Source organism: Furipterus horrens, unplaced genomic scaffold (genome assembly GCF_987537825.1).
Source record: "Furipterus horrens unplaced genomic scaffold, mFurHor1.1.pri manual_scaffold_13, whole genome shotgun sequence".
Lineage (NCBI taxonomy): Eukaryota > Metazoa > Chordata > Mammalia > Chiroptera > Furipteridae > Furipterus > Furipterus horrens.
Genome location: NW_028327183.1, coordinates 27941565 through 27964216, shown reverse-complemented (window position 1 = coordinate 27964216; position 22652 = coordinate 27941565). Strand labels below are relative to the sequence as shown.

General features: G+C 48.7%; 1 protein-coding gene across 1 annotated transcript; it reads right to left on the bottom strand.

Moving 5' to 3' along the window:
• Window positions 1-10932: 10932 nt before the first annotated feature.
• On the bottom strand, window positions 10933-22425 carry KLHL36 (kelch like family member 36). The gene is made up of 5 exons (XM_090260995.1): window positions 21931-22425; window positions 19805-19883; window positions 14025-15098; window positions 12365-12522; window positions 10933-11517 (listed from the first exon to the last, which is right to left on the bottom strand). The coding sequence occupies exons 2-5, from the start codon at window positions 19862-19864 to the stop codon at window positions 10962-10964; spliced, it is 1848 nt and encodes a 615-aa protein (XP_090117121.1). The 5' UTR covers window positions 19865-19883; window positions 21931-22425; the 3' UTR covers window positions 10933-10961.
• Between the last annotated feature and the right edge of the window lie 227 nt (window positions 22426-22652).

The window sequence follows — 22652 nt, the reverse complement described above, 5'->3', positions numbered from 1 at the left end:
GCTGGGGAAATGTAAATTTAAGCAAAGTTAGATAGTTACCTTTGATGGGACTTTCAGAGGTTATAATATACACATGTGTACCCTCATGTAAACCTCCAGGAGGGAGGACATTGCCTCTAGTGTTCCCCAAAGCTTTCCTGACCACAACTCTTTTAGGCAGCTGCTTAGCAGACGAAGGTTCTGCAGGTCACACCCTGAGGACACTGGTTGTCTTCAACCATCTCATTCCATAGGAAGCATGCAGCAGAGCCAAGGCTAAAATCTATGTTCCTAAAGTCTATGCTCTGCCTGCATCACAGAAATGTGATGTGGTCCCTGTTCTGAAAACAGGAGACACTGAGCAAAGCCTTGGTCAAGGCTACTAGTTATGAACATTGGACTGGAATCCAGGTCTCATAAATCTCAGTCTGGAACCAAAAAGCCCCACAGCATCGGCATAATTAGAAATTCAGATGTGCATACAGGAATTACATATTTTTAGCACCTTTAGATGACTGAAGAGGTGGAGCTGTGACTCCCAGGGATGATGAATCACTATCGTGGCTTGCATGGCAAAATGATTCCATTGATAGAGCACAGAGTTGCTGGGCCAGCGGATGCTGGGGACAATTCAAAGGGTTGGGTCATACCTCATGGCTTCCTGCCCTGTCAACAGGAAGTCCACAGACATGGTTCACTTTCTCTGGGAAGCAGCAGGTGCGTGGCCCCTGAAGAGATTTGCTCTAAGACCTTTTCTAGCCTTTCCAGGCTAGAAGTTTCAGCTGCCCCTGGATCGGGTTGTGCTTAGCTAGGGAGAAGCTTATAGTTCAAGTTTTGGCCAATGCAAACCCGGCACTGCTGTTGGTGATTCAGCAGAGCCCTAGCCCAGGAAGGCCTGTGAATGGAGGAAGGAGACAGAATCCCTTAGTGAGCAGTGGTTCTCTGTGGAGCCTACCTTAGACTCGCCTGGAGGGCTTGTGTAAACACATACTGCTTGGGGATGATTCAGCAGATTCAGCAGATCTGGGGAGGGGCCTGCAAATCTGCATGTCTACCAAGTTAGGGGTGACGTGTATGCTGCTGGTTCTGGAACTACCTTTTGAGGACCACTGCTCTAGGGGGCCCCTGGAGGATCCCCTGAGGTCTGTGCTCACTGAATTGCTCCCACAGGAGGCCTATATATATATATATATTTTTTCATTTATTAAACTGTTTATTCAAATTTTGCACTATCTTTGTTCTTTTCCATTTTTTTAAAAATGTATTTTATTGATTATCTTGTTACAATAGTTCCAATTTTCTCCCCTTTACTCCCCTCCACCCAGCATCTCCCTCCCCCAGCAATCCCCCCCAAGACCGTACCCATGGTTCGTACATACAACCTTTCCCACTTCACGGAGGCCTATATTTTTGTCCTCAATTTTAGAACCCAAATAGGGAGAGCCTGGCTTTCAGCCTATAGCTGTCTAGGAAACCAACACAGAACTCAGAGAATGGGGTGAATCATTGCTGTGATGTTTTAGACAGCTTCACTGAGGTATAATTCATATAACATACAACCCACCCATTTAAAGCATACAATTCCGTGATTTTCTGTATAGTAACTGATATGTGCAACCATCCCTGCAGTCAAGTTTGGGACATATTCAATCATCATGAAGAGAAACCCCATAGCCTTTAGCCCCTGTGCCCCACCCCTTCTTATCCCAACCACAGCCTGAAGCAACCGCCAATCTACTCTGTGTTTCTATAAATTTGCCTATTCTGGCCATTGTGTATAAGTGGAAGTATATAATATACGGTTCTAGTGTCTGGCTTCTTTATTTAGCATAATGTCTTCAAGGTTAGTCCATCTCATAGAGTGTATCAGTGCTTCGTTCCTGTTTATGGCTTAGCAATGTTCCATTGTACGAATGGACCACATTTTGTTCATCCATTCATTCATTGCTGGACTTTTCCTTTTGTAGTGAATAATGACTTGGCGATCTATTAAAATTCACAAAATCTGCACACACAGAATACACTTTATTGTATGCTAATTTTTAGAAAGAGGACATAGGCAGCTTTCACTTCCTGTATCTTGGAACACTGTCTCAGGTTGTCCTGAGCTGCCAAGTGGGAACTCTTCAGACTTCTCTGAGACCCCCACATGGGAAAGGCCAGGTGTCCAGTGGGCCCCTGCTGAGGCCAGCCTTCCCCACAAAGCAGACATCTGAGGGAAGCTATACCACCGAGAAACCCTGGCTGGAGCAGTAGAATCCCCTGGCTGGGTCCCACCTCCATTGTTTTAAGCCACCCGGTCTAAGTGTAGTTTGTAATTGGGGCAGCTGTGGTGTGTTCCCTAGAGGAATTGATCGGGGAGGTCTCTGCCCCTGGCCAGCAGCATCCAGTTGCAGATGAAGGCAAAGGTCTCTGATGCATCCTGACAACAGGATCTCCCTCCTCCACCCTTTCCCCTCACCTCCCCCTCTTTGCTGCAGAGGACACTTGCCTTTGAAGACAGGAAGCAAGTCCCTTCCCTCTGTGATCTGGCTCCAGCTCTCACTTCTCACCACTTTCTTACCCAGGGCCTTTTGTTCCTCTCACCTGCTACGCATCCTCCCCCCACAGCGATTTTTGAAAAAGCTTTGTTGAGATACAATTCACGTACATAAAATTTATCCATTTCCAGTGTACAGTTGGATGATGGTTTTAGTCCATTCGTATCACCTATCCCTACTTGCCCTGTGTCTGTGGGTCTGTTTCTCCCCACGAGGAGTCAGCACACGGGTAGGCACACTGTCAGGGCAGCCTTGCTCTGAGAGATCACCCAGAGGCCACTGTGGGATCAGGCACTGGGTTTATTGAGGGAACAAAGGGTCGAGGGGGGGAGGGGAGAGTCAACTCCCAGACCAACTCAAGGGCCCGTCAGAGCAAGGGGGATGGGGAGCAAGGGAATGGGAACTGCTGTTCCTCCACGTGGGCCCGTAGGAGTCCCACCTGCACTTCTGCAGGCGCTCTTTTCAAACTTGCCAACCTCACATTTCAGTGAGGGTGAGTTTGCTTATTAATATTCAGTAGGTTATTAGCATCTTCCCCCTGGCTGGTTTGGCTCAGTGGATTGAGCGTCGGCCTGCGAGCTAAGTGTCGCTGGTTCGATCTTCCAGTCAGGGCACATCAGAGAAGGAAAACTCTGACTCCAAAAAACCTCCGCTGCCTTGCGGCATACCTCTTCAGGGGAAAGGCTAAGGGAGTAAACCCCGACAGAAAATCCGGAGCCGGAGTCCCTAAGGCGGTTTGACGTTGTAGTCAACACCGGCAACTCCTGCGGCGCACCTGAAGCCAAGCTGTATTGACTCCGTCTTTCCCTTGGACCCTTCAGCTGCGAAGAGAGGGGGGGTCTGCTGCATGGGCAACAGCAGACCCTCCATATCACCCTGCCCAGGCTCTGTAGCTTCAGCTTCACTGGAGAGGACACTCCAGCGTCATCGCAAGATGTCGATTCAACACGGGAGGAGACAGATACCGAGTGCCCGAGTCGGACTGCACAGCCATTCTCGGCGGTGCAGATAGACTCTTAAGAAGCTACACCATCGTCTCTCGAGACGGACGGCTGCCGACGACGACGACGACGACGACGACATTAGCATCTCATTACTCCCCACCCCCCACCCCCCACCAGGTTAGATAACATATCCTGCCGGTCCCAGCTAAGCATTAACATATCCTGTAGGAACAGGCTAGGTCTATTAACATGTCCAAAGTCCAGGTGTGCATTCTAGCTTCCTCCGTGTTCCGACAGGCACCTTGCTGCCTCATTCACCAGCGTGTCCCCAGCAGCTACAGCAAAGCCTGTCTGGCACAGAGCAGACACTTAGTGACTATGTGTCACCTTCCTGAACATAAAGTTGGCAAGCTTCTCGGAGAAGGTGATAGATGAGCTGGTCTTAATGGGAGGATATGGGCAGGTCCTTGGGACAAGGGCCCCGGCCTCACCCGACACGTGGTGAGGCCTTGTCTGTGCTGGGCTCTGGAGAGATGGACTTTGGTCCTCTCTGCAGACCCAAGTCCCCCTGCAGACTTTCCTGTCTTGTACCTGCTGCCTCTGCCATCTCTGAGTTAGGGGACAGTAATCTTGGCTGACAGTTGAGTGAAAGTTAAGGACTCCCTAGTTAACCTCACATATTTGCATCCTACAGGGAGCCTTCTGGGACACAATACTTGTGGGGACTTTTAAATGATGAACATTTTCAGCAGTTGACAGGGGTCTGAGCTGGCAGACTCGTACGAAAATCTAGCTCCACGTGTGGCGGGTGCCTCTGGTGTCTGATACAGGCCCACTGTCCTCTCTGGTTCTGGCCACAGTCCCAGGGGTGGTTCTGGGCAGGCTCCGCTGGCCCCACGACATCATCATTCTGCCCCAAGGCCTCTCAGACACTGAAGAGCTGGCTGGGCACAGAGCAGCCCAGGGGTGGAGGGCGCATCAGCTTCTGGAAGAGCCCTGACCAGGGAGGCAGAGGCCAGGAAATGCTCCCTCTCCTTGCTCTGGCAGATGACACAGGAACACACCTGCTGCCCCAATGTGTTGACACTCCCCTAGCAGGAGGTGCTGTCTCCCCACCCTAAACTTGGGGGGACCTTTGTGATGGCCTCAAGGAACGGAATGCAGCACAAGGACACTCCATGGCTTACCCGGCCAGATTAGAAAAGGCCACGCGACTGCTGCGAATGACATTTTGGACGCTCACTGCTCTGGGAACAGGAGCATAAGAAGTTTGGGTAGAGCCACCATGTGAGAGAGTCCAGAGGAGCCCAGGTGGGGTAGGCGGTGGGGGGAGACAGAAGGAGAGAGATTGGGGGGGGTGGATCCTGAGGAGCCCCAGCTGTGTCAGTCCCCTACTCAGGCCCCATCTTACAGTGAGCTTCCAGGAGCTGACACCTGAGTGATTGTGAGACCCAGGTGAGAGCTGCTTAGCTGACCATCAACCCTCAGATTTGTCAGCAAAAATAAAGAACTATTATGGTTTTAAGTCACTACCTGGGGATGACTTATTATTTGGTGATGGATAAAGCACATTCTTACCAGCTTTTCCTTCTTCTGTGTCTCTCTCCAGCTTCCTGAGGACCACCTTTCTCCCAAAACACCTTCAAGTCCTTGTTTAAGTCTCTGCATTCAAGAGAACCTGAAGCAACTGTTATCACTAACCAGCTGGGTAGGTAAAATCATTCAGCTTGGGTAAGATCATTAACCCTAACCTTGGATTCGTCATCCCGAAAATGGGGAGAATATTTCTTTAAAAAAAAAATTATTTATTTTTAGAGAGAGGGGGAGGGTGAAAGAAAGGGAGAGAAACATTAATCAGCTGCCTTGAAAACACGTCCCAACCTGGGGACCAAACCCGCAACCCAGGCATATGCCCTGACCAGGAATTGAACCTGCGATCTTTCACTTTGTGGGAGGACACCTCGCCAACTGTGCCACACCAGTCAGGGTGAAAAGTATCATTTCTAACCTAAGATTCTCCTGAGGTTGAAATGAAAGAATCCCAGAGACCTTAGCATCTGGAGCCAGTGTTCCGTTTCCGGCAGCGCATTGGTTCAGAGGCAAATTCAAACTGTTTCCAGGTGTGGTGGGCACAGCCGGTACCGCACACCACCCTCCCAGAGCTAAGTTGTTGAAGGTGCCCAGTTGTGACTGGGCTCGTCTGCTGGCCTTGTAAAACCACAGCAGGTCAGGGATACCCTATTCTTCTTGGGCCCCAAGGGAAATAAAGTGAACTCTGTTCTTATAGAGATGATATTGTATCTTTTTGATAAAGATACTAAATTGCTTGTCATAAACTGCTTCCCTGGCTTCTGGTTTTCTTTTCCAGTCAAATTATCCCCACTAACACAAATTTAAGCAAATAGTTTCATTTCAGGTCACAAGACTTAGTGCTGCAATCAAGGGTCTGAATTAAATTCCTGGCAAAATACAGTAATTAGAAGCACAATGAAAGCAGAATCAAAATGGCCCAGCATCCCACAACACTAAAGGCAGCATGGTTAATTTCCAAATTATATTTGGTCTCAACATGCAAGGGGTTCTTTTTTATTTGGGCAGGGAAAATTGACTAAAGAGCATTACAATAACCACACAAGACTAGGATTTTAATTATAAAATAAGCCATACCCTAGCAGGCAAATCATTTTAATGTGTTTCAAAAACTGAATACTCTGTATAGAATTAAAGAAAAAAAATTAACATGCAGGAAATTAATTAAAAAGAAATAAGACATAGAAAAGCTTTGAGTGTCATAAAGTTACAAATACAAAAGCAGCAAATTAAAAAACAAATACACGATTACAGATTTTGGTTACATTAGTAGCCAGAACATACCCAATGAATTACTCAGTTGTCAAACAGCTTACTCATTTTGACAGAAGGCTGTGGTAATGATTAACTTCAATTGATCCAAAGGACTTTATTCATCCCTCAATTGCAAGGAAACCTGTAAAGACGGCTTTAAGTAACTTTGAAAGGGTGTTCTTTTTCTCAAAGAAAACTGACCTGCAAGGTTTTACCCCTGCCGCCCTCCCCTCACCCCCACCAAATATGTACATTCATTCACCTCTTTTAACTAAGGCAACGAAAAGACAATTTGAGATTCCCAAAACATCCTCAGAAGCCACCAAGTCTATCTTTTCTTTTAAACAACACAAAGAAATTAACAGCCTCCAATGCTGAGGGCAATAATTCTATAAAGTGCAAGATGGTTTCACTGTTACAGATTTTGTAGATTTCAGGTTAAAATTTCTTTAAAAGAAGGGGTGAACAAGATTGGACCAGGACCCCAGCTATGACCTGGGTTGAGAAATGACCCGTATGAGAAAGGTGATCTATGGATCTGTCCTCAGGTATCTTTTCAACTCTGTGCACACTGCTGAGGTAGGAGCTTTGGAAAAAGTGCAGGACATCTTAAGGGTGTGAGTGTCCTCTTGGCAAATCAGTGTCCTCTTGCTCAATTGGGGGCCTAAGACCATCATGGTCATACTCAGGGGCCATGTGTGACCTTACAAAATTCAAGAGCTGTATCAGATCACAGCCACGAAGGAGAGCAAGATCCAAGACAAAGCCCCGTGGCAATATCCTGGCACTGACCACAGGACGTTTGCTGTCTAGTGCAAGCTCAAGGGGGTAGGGATAGGGGTGAGGTGGAAAACCCCGGCAGACAACCTACAAAACGGTTATTAGCAAATGGTATCAAAAAGTATCAAAACATTTCAAAAAACTTTAAAAACTGCCAGGCTTGGCAGAAGCACTCGGCAGGATCTCCAAGTACCTGTGGAGCTGCTCTATACTCCAGAGGTTTGTCCTAAAAGCCAGGACACCACGCCTTCCCCTCTGAAGACACGCAGAATCTGCAGACAGCGAGGATGTCCAGGCCACAGCTGGAACTGCCTCTCCAGGTGAGGGACCAGCAGTTTGAGATTCTAGCCAAAAACTCCAAGAGCTAAAAGGCCTGTGAGGTGCTGCTCATGCTGGAGCTGGCCAAGCGCATGCCATGGAGGACCAGGGTAGAGACGGGCTGGAAATTATAAGGGGGTAGGGGGTGGTCCTCTCCCATCCCACATTGCTCACATCACCAAAATGTTACTCCTGGACTTGGATCCAGGTACTTTGAACCACAGGTGAACTCACCTGAACTCATGAGTGAGACCCTGGACTTCAGGGGAGGTCCACCCCCTTTCGGCATTTGGGTTCCCACCCTAAATGAATACCCCTCAGGGTGGGCTTCTGGGATTTCTAATAAGTCACCTTCAGGTCAGGTCACCATATCAGTCAGGGGAAAGGGGAGGAATATTCAGAATATAATACATACATGAAGTTTTCTGCTCAGCTCAAGATCTAGAAGTCCTAACTGGAAGTCTATCTAAAATGGCAGAATGTTAAAAATACTGATTGAGCCATCCATACAAGCAAGTAGCTCAGATACCAGAAAGACCATCAGAAGGAACAAGGGTTTCTTCAGCTTTTCTATCCTCTTCCATTATTCCATAACAGAATTCTAATTTGGATGAGGATCCAACTCAAAACCTACAACTAATATGAAATTAAAATTCTGGTGCTTTAAAATTGTGTGTGTGGACTTTTTTTCTATATAATAAAAAAAAAAATTGTGTGTGTGTGTGTGAGAGAAAACAAAACCTGAATAAAAGCCCACCATCCTTGTTTTGAAAGATTAAAAAACAAACAAAAACAAACAAACAAATAAAAAAACCCAATGATCCAGATATTCTCAAAGTCCAGCTTGAAGCCTTGACAGTTTGATGATATAATGGCAAATGTTGCTCTTTTTGTCTCAGGATGGCAGCCTGCAAGAATCTGGGTCTTTTGTCACTTCAGTTTGAAAATAACACCTTCAGGATTATGCAGTTCAAATGGCCATCCGCCTAAGCACATCCCCAATCTCTGCCAAACTGAGTTAAAAACCATTTCCTACTATTCTTAGATGGAGTGCACAGCGGAGTGACTTTCATCTTGAAACATGGACAGCAAAAACCATCCATGGGTCTCGCCTCTGCATTCCCATGCCCAGGCTCATTGGTCATGACGTTCGTTTCCACTGACCCCAATGAGTTTGAAAATCTTTCTTAGTATAATTGGAGCCACCACCAATTATTTGAAGTTCATTCACAAAAGGAGACTTACCTATTAAGTCTACTTTTAAAGAAATGTCCCCTCAGCCTCAATATTAGCTGCTAGACCATATAGATTACAAACTGCCTTTATAGCAGAATGAGAGACATCAAAAACTATTAGGTGCAGGACATTGTTAGTAACGAAGGCACAAGTCAGAAAGAGGCCAGAGGCCTGCATCCTGGGACACGTCCTGGCAGTCAAAAATACAGCTGGCTTTGACCCTCTCCGCAAGGTCAAAGTCATCTGTCTCCACAAAGCATGAACAGTCTTTCTATGAGCTCTTCCCCACCTGCCTCTGGGTTCTGGTTGACCACCACTTGGTTTATGACTTGGGCTGAGCAAGGGAGAAAAACACCATAGATTCTATGCACTGTAAAGGGTCTTCAAGTGATGAAACCTTTCCTGGAATAGGAAGGGGCTAAGCTATCCCAAAATTGATAGAAGTTTTGCAAAGCGTATTTTGTGCAGGGCCAAGACTACGTATGAGACAAAAAACGGTTTCAGGCTCAATTAAGTTTAGAGGTTGATGGAAGGTTCATAGTTAATGCAGGACTTCTCAGAGCCTTTAATACACAGAAGGGTTGTCAAGCCACAAGAATGTAGTTTTTTTGGTTTGTATGCCTTGCATAACTTCTCAACAGTCTGTAAGCCTTTAGGGACTCCCACATACAAGGGACTAGCTAACTATGCAGACTGCTTGCCCAACTAGCAATAGAGGGCAATGATTTGGGTACTGATAATTTAAACACCCAGTCACTCTCAGCTCTCCTGGTTATCAAAATCATGGTAAACCTTGAAGAAAAGAAGTGCAGTAAAGGGACAAAAAAATAAAATAAAGTTAACTGAGATTCTTATTATAATATCAATGTCAACAATACATCTTGAAGTTTTTCTCGTCTCTGCAATCAGATCTCTGCCAAGGTATAGATCAGTAATGCCTCCTTTGGCTCAGGATTAAAACTGATCACATTCCTTTCCTCCCATCATATTATACTTGTTACACAGCATCTTGGGCAGTAATCTCAAACTCTCCTTAAAGGGCACATACTCTTGATGTTTCTAGTAGCTGCAGAAATCCATGCATGGTGGTCACATGTCTCAAAAGGAGATGCCAAATATTTTAATAGCTTATAAAGACTGAAAGAGCTTAACTCTTGGGAGGGGCCTGTCCATGATTTCATCCAACGCTGTCACTTAATGAATGAGGAAACAGCTCAAGACTTGTTAAAGAATTTGCCCAGCAGCACAAGACTACTCAGCAGCAGATGGCTGGGACCAGGCTCTGTCACTTAGGTTGGTGAGTTGGGGAGACACTCAACCTCCTTAGGGATTAACGTGCACTTGCTAACGTAAAAGTCTTCAATGCTTCTAGGAGCTGGAGTCACAGAGACCAATGGCAGATTCTAGGGTGCTCCCTTTTCCTTTCCTGAGAAATGAATGCAGATTGGGGGCTCAGCACATCAGAAACAGTGGGTGCCAGGAGTTTTAAAAAGGGCAAATTATAGAATATTTATAAAGAGCTTCATGCCTTCCCCCCACTTCCTCCCTGATTACCTATATACCCTTTTAGCATTCAGGAAGGTTACCAACCAGGAAAACTGAGAGTATTCAGAAACAACAGTCACCTGATAAGAAAATCCCAGGGTGGGGGACACCTCCCTGGTGAGAAGTCCCAGGTCTCACCTGTTGTCTGGTGAGCTGGTGACCCTTGGTCACTCTCTCTTCACCTTCTTGGGGCCCCTGTGTCCCCACTTATAAAATGACTACACTTGTTCTTGCCAGTGACTCCCAAACATGGCTGATGCTCAGTCATTCCAAGAACTGGTTAAAATAGCTTCTAGTCACTCCTGGTAGTTTTAGATTCAATTATTTGGAGGCAGGGTCCAGGAATCTGCATTTTTAAAAGCTCAGCCAGGTTTGGGGAGGCGCGGACTAGAGGACCTGAAATGTCCCATCAAAGCCTCTAGTTTCACTACAAAAATTTCTACATAACCCCTGCCCTAGCTACTCTCAAGGGGATGGCTGGGAGGACCCCCAAAGATTTTAATGTGGAGAGAAGCCCTGAGCAGACATAAAGGGATATTTCCTGTCTGGGCCCAGGTTTAATTATTCAAGCAAGATAATATGTAAAGTTACGTAGAATATTTAATCAGTTACGGTTATATTATAGAAATACCAAGAATCATAAAAGTAAAAAAAAAGCTGCTAAGTGGTGCATGTGGTTCCAGGGTTCTGGGAAGTTGTTGCTGGTCTATAGACACTCTGGGGAGGTGGCGTGGGGGTGGGGGGGGGGACAAGGTCCTACCAGGCCCGGGCAGGGTCACTGGTCCCGGTCTTGGTGCCTCTTGGCCTTGCCCTTCTTCTTCTTGTCCTCCAGCCGCGGCTTCAGGGCGCACACGCAGGCAGACACGCCGGCGATGGCCTTGGGCAGGTCAGTGCCTTTGCTCCACTTGTCCGTCTCGCGGTCGTACACCTGGACCGTCTTGGAGAAGGCGGTGTTCTCCCAGCTGTAGCCGCCCAGGATGTAAATGCGGCCCTCCCACACGGCCACGCCCGACTCGCTGTTGGCGTGCAGCAGCGGGGCCACGCGGGTCCACTGGTTGCACTGCGGGCTGTAGGCCTCCACGCCCAGCACGTCAAAGCGCTCCATGGACTCCACGCTGTCGTCGCTGCCCCCGATGGAGTAGATGCGGTCCTCCAGGCTGCACATGCTGTGCCAGCCCCGCGCTGTGGTCATGGGCCGGCGCTCCTCCCACACGTCCGTCCGGTGGTCGTAGCACAGCAGGTTCTTGCGGTAGGGGCCGATCTGGTAGTCATGGCCGCCCGAGATGTACACGAAGTCTTTGTAGATGGTGCCTGCATGGCCGTACGTGAACCTGCGGAGAGATGAATGGGTGGACGAGGAGACAGAGAGGGGGCTCAGGGCTGCCCTGGGCTGGGCCTCCATGAGCCAAGGCCTCGGTCTTTTCCTCTGCAGAATGGGGACAACCTATCCTCTCAGGGGCTTGTGAGGATTTGAGGGGATAACACAGGGAGTGGGCACCCTCTGAACACTTTCTAGACGGCAGCTGTCACTGCACAGGAAGTGGTAGAACAGGGCGGGTAAACAGACAGCTTCGCAGTCAGACTACTTGGGCAGGAATTCCTGGCTCTGCCCACTCTCCATTTCTCCACCTGAGAAACGGGCATTAACTACAAGACTGCTATCCTTCTGATTAGGGCCGAACACAGCAACAACACGCTATGGAGGCACACATGTGTACCTGGTCAAATTATATTACAAGTGGGGGATGAAACAAAGTACCAGCCATAAGACATTCTGGGAAACAGATTATGGGGACAGTGAAATGTCAGTGGTTGCCAGCCGTTCGGAGGAAGGTGGAAGGATGAGGGAGTGAAGTGCAAGGGATCTTCGGGCAGTGAGACTCTTCTGTATGGAGCTGTAGGGGTGGTTACCAACACCATGAAACTCAGGGAGTGAACAGACTCAGAAGCTGAGAGATGTTTGTCTTAGCAGAGCTGACACTTGCACCAGATGGCCTAGAATAGAAACCCTGACTCCTCCTCATCAACAAGCCCTCTGCCTCCCATGGTCTACCCAGTTATTTACAAGCAAGACAAGTTTCCCTGGAATTAGAAGCCAAAAGCTCCAGAGAGTGAGGAGGACTGAACTGTAACCCAAAAGTCATCACCTTTGAAGCTGGCCACAAAATCCCCAATCACCTTGGCAGGCCAGCCACGTAGGACCAGGAGTCAGTCTTGGGACTGTAAGTCTCTACTGAAGAGAGCGCTCCATTTTCATTCCGACCACCAACGGCCACTAGCATGTCTTCAATAGAGGCAAGGTAGAAATCCACACGACGCTGGTTCATGGAGGCCACCTGTGAAGGCAGGACACCTGTACCTTCCCTTCCCCAAGCCCTGGACAGCGTCAACATCAAACATCACTTCCCAAAGATGTTCTAGGAACACTCAGGCTAGAAAGGCGAGGCAGTGGCCAAGTGAGTTTGAGGGAAGGGAGTCACACTTCAAGAAAGAAGGGTTTCTTCAGGAGGAACTTCACAGAGTCCCCAAGGACCCTTGAGACATTTGCAAATCACCAAGAAGGGTTTGCAGGACATGGTTCCCCAAACTTGTTTGGCCATGTGGCCAGCCTCGTGTACTTGAGTTCTGTAGGACACACAGTTCAAAATAGCTGACTTATTGATTTCTTGAAATAAAAATTCATCTTTCCTTTTGCTACCCCCATCAGATAGTTTTTACATTAATGCTGATCGCCATCCGTGTTAACAGGCAAAAAGTGATACTCAAGAGAAAATTAAAAAGTGGAAGACCCAACTTAAAAAGAAAAAGAAAAAGAAATCCAAGCAGAACACACAAATCAACATAGTCCCACAGGAGACCATATATTCAGGCTAGCATGGCTCCTAAGCTTTTGAATATGGACTCCAAAGCTGGGAGCTTTGGTTTTAGATTTCTGAGAATTAAATCAAAAGATAATCAGAGTCTGTTCTGAGTTCTGAGCTCAGAAAACCACTAAGTTAAGTAAAATCACTGAGGTATGAGTGTAAAGACTGAGACCGACTTGAATGAATGTGGTCTGGAGAGGTGTTCGTGGGAGAAAAGGAACACCTTCCCTCTGCCAGGCACTTGCCCATCAACATGAACTACAACCCCTGACTCTGGAAGAGCAGTGTCCCTCCACCCACTTCCAGAGGGAGAAGCTGAAAATTGGAGAGGGCAAGGAACTAGTCTGAAATTCCCAGCTATGACTTAGCCAAATCGGAATGTGAACTCAGGTCTGATGCCAAGACCCATGCTCTTCCCAGAATTAGCCACCATACCTGCCAAAGGTGTGAGTCTTCATGGCCTACTTAAACCAGCTCCAAATCTTTCCAAAAGAGGAGCTTGGCTGAGACTCTGAGCCACAGGGAAGAGTGTTTGAACTACAGGTCAAATTTCTAGACTGGCGCTATCCGATAAGGTCACCACCAGCCTCGTGTGGCCATTTACACGCAAATGTAAATTAGTTAAAGTGAAATCAAATAGAAAATCCAGTCCTTCAGTCCCACTGGCTACAATTCAAGAGCTCAGTCACCACAAATTGTTGGTGGCTACTAAATCAGATAGCGCAGATCAGATAGAACATTTCTATTGGTGCAGAAAGTTCTAGACTGACCCTGCAGAAGGTCAGCCCTCACTCCCCCCAACCAGAGTGCTGGCACAAGGGAGTGTGGGAATTAGGTGGCTTGTCACTTTATCATCACACCGTGTTCAGAAGCAGGAACTGGTCAAGGCCAGAGAGAAGGGAGGGGCAGTCAAGGCAAGGACAGAGAGATCAAAAGTCCTCAAGAGTAAAGAAAGAATCTGGCTTTAATCTCACCTTGATCCACTGTTTACAGCGGGGGTCATACCTATAAAGAAGATTGGACGCTGCATCCCCTCCATTGTCCCTCGAGAAGCTGCCACCAGCGATGAAGATGAACCCCCCCAGCACAGCAACACAGTGGTGGCTCCGCCGGGCTGGCAGGGGTGTCTCCTTGACCCACTGCTCGCTCTTGGCGTCCAGGTAGCAGGTGTCATCACTGAGTTCCAGACACCGTTCAGAGACCTCACCACCCACAAACAGCAGGCACTCCTCGTTGGTGCGGAGCGCCGTGCGTTTGGTCTGCATGACAGGCTGGGCTGCCAGGTTGTTGTGGTAGCATACGGCCTCCTCGATGAAGCCTTCACAGTTGGCCTCCCGGGGCAGCAGTGAGCACACAGCTGGCTTGACACGGTGTAGCAGGTCGTTCTTGGGGATGAGCGGGAAGTGGATGTGCTCCAGCACCTGGTAGGCGTGGGCCTCGCGCTCAGGCTGCTGCGTCAGCCACTGCAGGGCGGCCTGCAGCAGGTCATGCTCGCATTCCCGCTGCACCTCGCTGCTGCTCAGGTAGACGCACAGCTTCTGCATGGAGATGTTCTGCAGGAAGTCGGGCGTGAAGGACAGCGTGCCAAAGTGGCTCAAGATGAAGCCATCAATGAAGGCATCCAGCCGCTTGAGGCTGTAGATGGAGGCCAGCTCCTGCAGGTACAGATAGTTGTCCTCGCTCACCTCCTGCTCCAGGTACTCACAGCAGAAATCCACCACAGTCCAGATCTGCAGCAGGTGGGCTGTCTCCAGGATGTAGTCAATGTTGCCGCCATCCAGCGCCAACTCTCCGCCATACAAGAAGTCCACCACAGCCTTGAGGCCAATGTAGGAGGCACCGATCAGCTCCACCTCCTTCTGGAAGGCCTCACGCATGCCCAGAGTGAACATGGAATTGAAGTAGTCGCTGCACACGGCCAGCAGGTTGCGGTGAGCTGGCACACGCTGCTCGTCGGCCACCAGGACAATGTCGCAGAAAAGGCCACGGAGACGCTGCTCATTCAGCCGCTGCAGCACTGTGGTTGAGTGCTCAGCCCAGCGGTACACCTGTGGAAGAGCACCCACTTGCACCTGGGCCCAGAGAGGGGAAGCCTACCAAGCCCACCCCGCCACAGCTGCAGCAGTCAATCTAGAGGGACATAGCCAGCATTTTAATACAGGGGGATGAAGGAGAATGAGAAATAAGATAGAGTACATTGCAGGAAATAAGAGTTTGTGTGTATATTTATTTTATATATATATATATATATCCTTCCTTCCTTCTCCTTCTTTATAATGAAGATCCCTAAGATCAACCTTCCTTCCTTCTTTCCTTTCTTCCTCATTGCTCTCTTTTCCTCCTTTAAAAATAAAATTTCTAAAAGTTTTTTCTTTCTTCTTTCCTTCCCTCTCTCCTTCCTTTCTTCCCTTTCTTCCTGTGGGTCATAAGCAAATAGATTTGAAAAATGGTATCGTGTCAGGAAGGAAAAGTAGCTCCAGATGTAGCCTCTAAAGTCAGGCAGAACCAAGGTTTGCATCCAGCTCTGCCACTTACCGGCTGTGTGATCTTGGTTGTGCCACAAGGAGGCTCTGAGCCTCCATTTCCTCATCTCACAAGTGAGGATGAGGGTATTCACCACTCAGGTTTCGGGGGGCAGGGGCAGTTGTTAATGAGACAGTCATGGCAAAGAGCCTGCTCAAGGGAGGCCATTGTGACGGTCAATTCCCACCAAGGCTCCATGCTGAGGAAGACAGCTTTTTCTGTGTCTTAGAAAGGCACATGGTCATGCTACAGAGACCCCTATCTCTAGTGATCCAAACTAAGGGGCTCTGGAGATCCTATTTTCAGAAACATGACTTCAGCCATTGCCAGGGTTAAAAGAGAAATAACGTATGTAAAATGCAAAAACACTGTATTTTCCTGGGCGCTTATATGTACCTGCATTGTGCTGTGCACTTGACATGCATCACAAAAACCCTCCAAGGAAATGTCTATTATAATTCCCATTTTCCAGATCAGAAAAAATGAGGTCAGAGAAACTAAGAAACTTGCCCAAAGCCTCACAGTAACTGCAGCAGGGCTGATATTTGAACCTACGTCTTATTCCAGAGCCCAAACCTGTAATCACCATGCTACACTGGAATGAACAAATCAATTAATATGAATGATGAATATTAATTCATTCCATAAATTTTCAGTTGGCAGGCTTTATTGAGCGCTATATGCCTTCCATGTGCTTTTGAGGATACGAAAATATGTCCAATCTAGACAATAGTTTCTAAATCCTTGGAGAACTAATTATGCTTTCGGCTTTCAGGATACTGCGCACTTCCTTATTTCCTCACTATAAAAACAACAAGAAAATTCAATAGAGAAAAAACAGGCCATTCAGACATATCAGCTGGGGAGCTGGTCGAGTTGAGGGCAATTGAGGAAGAGGGCTGCCTGGGCACTAAGCCTGAAAAGGGCGCTTAGAAAGGAAGATGGACCGAGGGCCCAGTAGTTGTGAGCGGCTCTGGGACTGGCTTACAGGTTGCTGGGCTCTTACAGGTTACTTGTCCACATATGTCCTACAGCAGTGGGTTTCATTTCTTTTCTCTCTTCCCCTCCCAATCTGCTCCTTACTGCTTCCAACACATCTGTAATTGAGGGCCTTCATTTCCCTGTGGTTCTAGCCCATTTCACTCATTCCAGCATCAACTGCTCCATCTACATTACAGGAGCAGACAACGACCTCACATTCTGATGAAGATACCAGACAGATATTGCCTAAAGCTTTCTTCCCATCCAAGTTTAGAGAGCCAGACTCAATTGCTCTCACATTATAGGATGGTTTCTCCTAGGTCCCATACACGAAAAGCTTCGTTTACTCTGGTTAATAGCAGAGAGAGCCAGGCTGGCCTGGGTTTGGCTTCTAATTAAGCAGGAATGGTCTGGGGTCCAATACTCACTGGCTTGGGCCCCTCTCAGGTGTGGACTAAAGAAAAGGAAATTTAAAAGCACTGCAGCAGCAGGCTATTTTGTAAAATAGTAAAGCCTTATTGTCCTGAGAGAAGCAAGTGAGGGGCATCAGGTGGGCTGTCTGCCCACTCTGGGTACCTGGTTGTCTCTAAGCTGATGGGGGTGCTGGGACTCCACACTTAAATGGGGAAACACATGACTCCAGGCTGCTGTGTAAAAAGGGAAACAGCCCCAGGGGCGGGGATCGGGGAAAGCCCCGGATGACAGCTGCCAAGGGGAACCATCTGCTCCAGCGAGCCAGGGAAGGAAAAGGGCAGCGCCACTTCTAAAGCTGGGTCTCCATGCTAAGTAGGCGCATTTAATTCTGTACCTGAGTCTCGATTACAGCCCATGTCCGGTTATTTTAATGTGGCTGCAGAGATGAGAACTTTCAGAAAACAGACAAATACGATTTCCCAATTTTAAAGGGACATCAATAACAGAGTCTCAGCATTTCATATCATTTTGGAGCCCCCAACCCCCAACATTCTCTGATAGTATTAACCCTGTTTATTTCTTTGTTTCCTAGGTCAGTGATTTCATCAAAGACAAGGTGGGTGAAGAAACACAGGGACTTAGGAGCTAATACTGAACAGATGCAGCAGGAATGGGGGATTTCATATTAAAAAAGAACTCAGCATCAAAATGGAGCAACACATTTCAGAGTACATAAATGAACATTGGCGGTCATACACAAGGACACTCTGTTGCTCTGAGAAGGGCCAATCTCCCACTACGCACAGCAACCAGGGCACATCTCAGACGCGCAGCGCTGAGTGAAAGCAGCTAGGCACACAAGCTCCTGCCCTCGGATTCATTTACATAAAAGTTCTAGGGCAGGCAAATCTGCAACGTTGGAAGTTGGGACGCTGGCGATGTAGGGACTGGAGAGGTTTGGCAATTATTATTATTATTTTTTATTCTGGGTTATGGGATACATGAGTGTGTTACTGTCTAGAAAGGTACACTTATAGTTAGGAACATAAATACAATCAACCAAGAGAACACTACTTCTAAAGGCTTCGATTCAGAAAGAAACCAACTCAGAGTCTGGCTTTCAGGAACAAAGATTTCTAGCGCTATCAAACTTAGAAAGCTACACTGTCTCCTCAGCCAAACTCTGAAACAAAGCCCCTTTGAGACAGCAGTGAGACCTTTCTGGGTTTTCACAGCAGATAAAGCCGGGCTTGGCAGAGCCTTCTCAGTAAATGCAAATGGAAACAGGAGACCATTTCTCCGGAGAACCAACCTCTTCTGAAAATGACACCCTGTTTTTCTTTTATGCACATCTGTAGAACCTCTTTTTCTCACTTTTTCTCAAATCTATATAGTCTGCTCACAACTCCCTTTATCTAATGAGGTCTTTCTCAACCTTTTTGTTCAATCTTTTAAGGTATGTTTTCTAATAGCCCCATGAAATGTTAACACTACATATATTCTATTTATCTATGCATATACTATATGCATACAGAGAAGGAAAACTCTGACTCCAAAAAACCTCCGCTGCCTTGCGGCATACCTCTTCAGGGGAAAGGCTAGGGGAGTAAACCCCGACAGAAAATCCGGAGCCGGAGTCCCTAAGGCGGTTTGACGTTGTAGTCAACACCGGCAACTCCTGCGGCGCACCTGAAGCCAAGCTGTATTGACTCCGTCTTTCCCTTGGACCCTTCAGCTGCGAAGAGAGGGGGGGTCTGCTGCATGGGCAACAGCAGACCCTCCATATCACCCTGCCCAGGCTCTGTAGCTTCAGCTTCACTGGAGAGGACACTCCAGCGTCATCGCAAGATGTCGATTTAACACGGGAGGAGACAGGTACCGTGTCACTCCCGAGTCGGACTGCACAGCCATTCTCGGCGGTGCAGATAGACTCTTAAGAAGCTACACCATCGTCTCTCGAGACGGACGGCTGCCGACGACGACGATACTATATGCATAGCTGTGCTTTAATCATGAAAAGAATAAAATTCTTTCCATATCCCAAGAACCAATTCTACCCCCTTGGAGAAAATATCAGTCTCACTGAAAATGATGATCTAAGATAACCATAAAATTTAATCTCCAAAAGAAGAAAAGACGGTGTTATTGATATGCATAAAGAGGCAGGTGTAAGTGAGAACTGTCCCAAAAATTGGTCCCCCAATCCTTACTTGCAAGCTGTGGGGACAGGGACTGCTCCCAGGCCCTGGAGGAATCTGTTGAAGGTAAGATTCCCAGGTCCAGCCTCAGATTTTAGTTGAGCATGTCTGGGATGGGGCCAAGATATGCATTTCTAATGAGACACCTCCCCCCTCACCTTCTCCCAGGGTGATTTTGATATAATCAGTGCAATACAGGTTGGTAGCCCAGCCCTGGAAGCCACCCTCACTCACTCCCAGGCCCCCAGAAAGTCATGATGGGGGAAGGTCTTGGGCCCTTAACATCCAAGTATGCAATGTTCTGCCCTTGTTATAAGGTAGGCACTGGCTTCTCAATGGACTTGTTCTTGGAGTTTCTGAGCCCCCAGGTGGGGAATGGCAATCCCATGGCTTTTATTCTGTCACACCCACCACAGGGCTGAGGTGCAAAATAAATGAGTTGGCTGTGTCTCTAACATCCCCTCCACTCCCAGCCCTGTGATTTTATGATTCTTCCACTCCTGGCCTGTGCTGCCTCTAGGGAGCTTAACACCACCACCGAGAACAGAAAACCAGTCTGTCCATTAAGAATGAGCTCAACAGAAAAACATCACACTTCCTAGGCACTTTGCACAGGCGGTGAGCGGCTATTCACAAACCTTTGAAGATTCGCTGATCTTGTAGGGTCGAGACACTCGTGTCTGCCGGCTTCCCTCCATGATAAAAGAGGTCACAGTCCTACAACAAGAACAGGATTTCTGAGCACGTAGTGATAGTAATGACTCCAGGTTGTTCATTAATTGCAGGCTCTCCTGGACAATAGCAATGACAAGGGTGAAAGCAGTCACGTGGAGAACAGAGGGAGAGAAAGCAGTGTACTATCAATACAAAGGACTCTTATCCCGAGAGTTGAAAATATCAGGTTGTTAGAATCAGAACATTTAATGAGGGTTCCTTTGGCATCTAAAATCCAACAAAACCATGTCTTTAGCTAAACTACCTCCTATAAATACTTTTTGAGGCTTGATCTCACATAGACCTTTTGGCTAGACCAAGGTTATAATGACAAGAGTTATTTCAGAGCTCAGACAATGACCCTGGAACCAAGCTAAGGGATTTATTTACATGTGCTGTCTCATTTAACCCCCACAACGACTTGACCAGGCTGATGTCACTTATCCCATTTTACAGATGAGGCTGCCGAGTTAAAGGTCACAAAGCTAGTAAATGGCCGGGAAGCGAATCTGAGCCCTTCTCTGTGATGCTCTGCTGCGCCTTTGAGAGTGTCATACTTCTAAAATATCATGATGAAGTTAAAGATGTGGTGCAGTGATGACTGCCACATGTAAAACATGTTCTAGACATAGGTACTGGTCTAAGTGCTTCCTTCATTTAATCCCTACAACAACCCCCCATGAGGCCAGCACTATTCTTTCCCTCATTTGTGGAGGAGGAAACTGATAGCAGTGAGGGGAAGTAACGGGACAGCCTCACACAGGAAGGAGCCGACAAGAGTTGGGATTCCAACCCAGAGTGGCTTCCATGCACTTAACCCCTAGGCTATTTCACCTGGCCATACATTTTTTTTTTTTTTTTTTAAAGAAAGAAGAAAGGGGAAAAAAAAAAAAAAAAAGCCTGCAGGCAGGAAACCTGCTGGGGCCTTTGCCCTGCTTGGGACATTCAGGATAAACAAGCATGTTAACCTCTCTTGACCTCATGGTCTGTCTATGAAATGGGCTGGTGTACCAGGTGATGTTAAGGCTTCTGCAAGCTTTGAAATGCCAAACAACTCACTGATAGTACAAAACCAGGCTCTGGGGGGCTTCAGGGAAAGGGGGTGGGGCACAAAGAAGAAGGACTAAGCCAGCAATACAGGCACAAGTTACATACTGGAACTGAGGGTTTAAGCAGGATTTTTTTCCCCTGCTATCTGAGTTGAGAAGAGTCAATCTGTTACCTACTGAACAAACAGCCTTTGCTAATTTAAAAACAAAACAAAACATTGTAACAAAAAGTCAGCACTGTTTCAAAATAATTTGGGACACAGAGGGGGCTACAGTGTTCCCAAGGAATAACTTCGGGCCCAGCCCACGCTGTCCAGCTCCCTGGGGGAAGGGAGGAATTAGACTTCTTTTGACAAATTAGCAACTTTGTGACAATGGCCAGCTGTACCCACCCCTGTCCTTTCTGACAGACCCTCAGCAGCTTGGGGGCTCAGAGAGAAGGGAAGGAAACCGCATTCATGCAGTGCCTGCTGCACACTTCCTTGTTTCACCTTCACCCTCTGAGGCAGGTGGCACCATCACTTCTGACACCTAGGCTCCGGTGGAAGAGGGGCTCACCCAAGGTCACACGACAGAAAGCTGCAGGTCCCTCTCTCCACCACTCCAGGCAGCCAGCCAAGGCTCCGTTTGCCCTGAGTGCTAAAGGCTTTCTTTTCTAGGCCACGATTTCAAGAGTGTTTCCCCTGTGTAGGTTCCCTTTTGTCTCCGGGCAAGTGGGTTGGGGCCGATTTCTACAAGTGTTGAGTGTCCGCTGCCTTCATGATTTCTGGAAGCAAACGAGGGGGATCAAGGCCATCCACACGGACAGGGACGATCCCCAGTTATACATAAAAGATCTTTTCGTAAACACGGGAACAGAGGGCACGTACGGACAGCAAGGTCCCCAGAGAGCCTCTTCTCCAAGCTTCCTTACCCGGGTTTCGACCCTGAACCTGCTCGCCCTAAGCGCTCGGGTAAACACAACGTTGTGGAGATGAACACGGCTGCCCGCCAGCACTCACCCGTCTCCGGCAGGGTCTCCGGGGACGCTGCTGTGGCTCGCTCGGACTCGGCACCCCCTGGCGGAACTGCCGGCACAACGGCCGCCCGGGCAGGCTCTAGCCGGCTACGAGGAGGCGGAGAGGGCGGAGTCGGGACGCAACCCGGGCCGGCGCCCGCGGCGGGACGCGGGGACACTCACCTGGGCCGTGAGGGCCGGCCGCACAGGCCGCACCTGTCCCGCCTACGGGGGCAGCGGCGCCCCTCCCCGGGCTCCCCCCGCTCCGCTGCACGCCTCCGCTCAGCACAAAGGGACGCTCCGGGTGAGCCGGGCGGGGGTCGCACTCGCAGGGGCTGGGGTCGTTCCCAGGCAGGCCGACCCCCCCCGCCCCCCGACGGCGAGCGGCGCCCGGCCGGTCTCCGGCCGGAGGGCGCGCTTGCGGAGTCCCACCTGGGAGGCGCGCTACGGCCGCGGCGCTGAGAGCCCCGGCGGCGGGGCCGGACTGGCGAGGCGGCGGGGCGCGGGCGCCGGAGCCCCGCGGCCGAACCGGTGCGCAGCCATGGCTCCGCCAGGAAGTGCAAGGCCGAGGGCGGAGGCGCGCGCGGCCAATGGCGGCGGCCGGGAGGAGGTGGGCTCAGGCGGCGCCGAGGCGGGGCCTGCGCCCGGGGCGGGAGGCGCGCGCTGGGCTGCGGGGCCGGGTCCCGGCTCGGTCCGCGGCCCCCGGATCGCCACGGCCGCAGCGTG

Coding starts and splice junctions, on each gene's coding strand:
- KLHL36 (XM_090260995.1), bottom strand. CDS start 19,864: ATGGAGGGAAGCCGGCAGACACGAGTGTCTCGACCCTACAAGATCAGC. Junction 15,099..19,804: donor AGATCAGCGAATCTTCAAAG/GTTTGTGAATAG, acceptor GCTCTTCCACAG/GTGTACCGCTGGGCTGAGCA. Junction 12,523..14,024: donor GCTGTAAACAGTGGATCAAG/GTGAGATTAAAG, acceptor CTGCCTTCACAG/GTGGCCTCCATGAACCAGCG.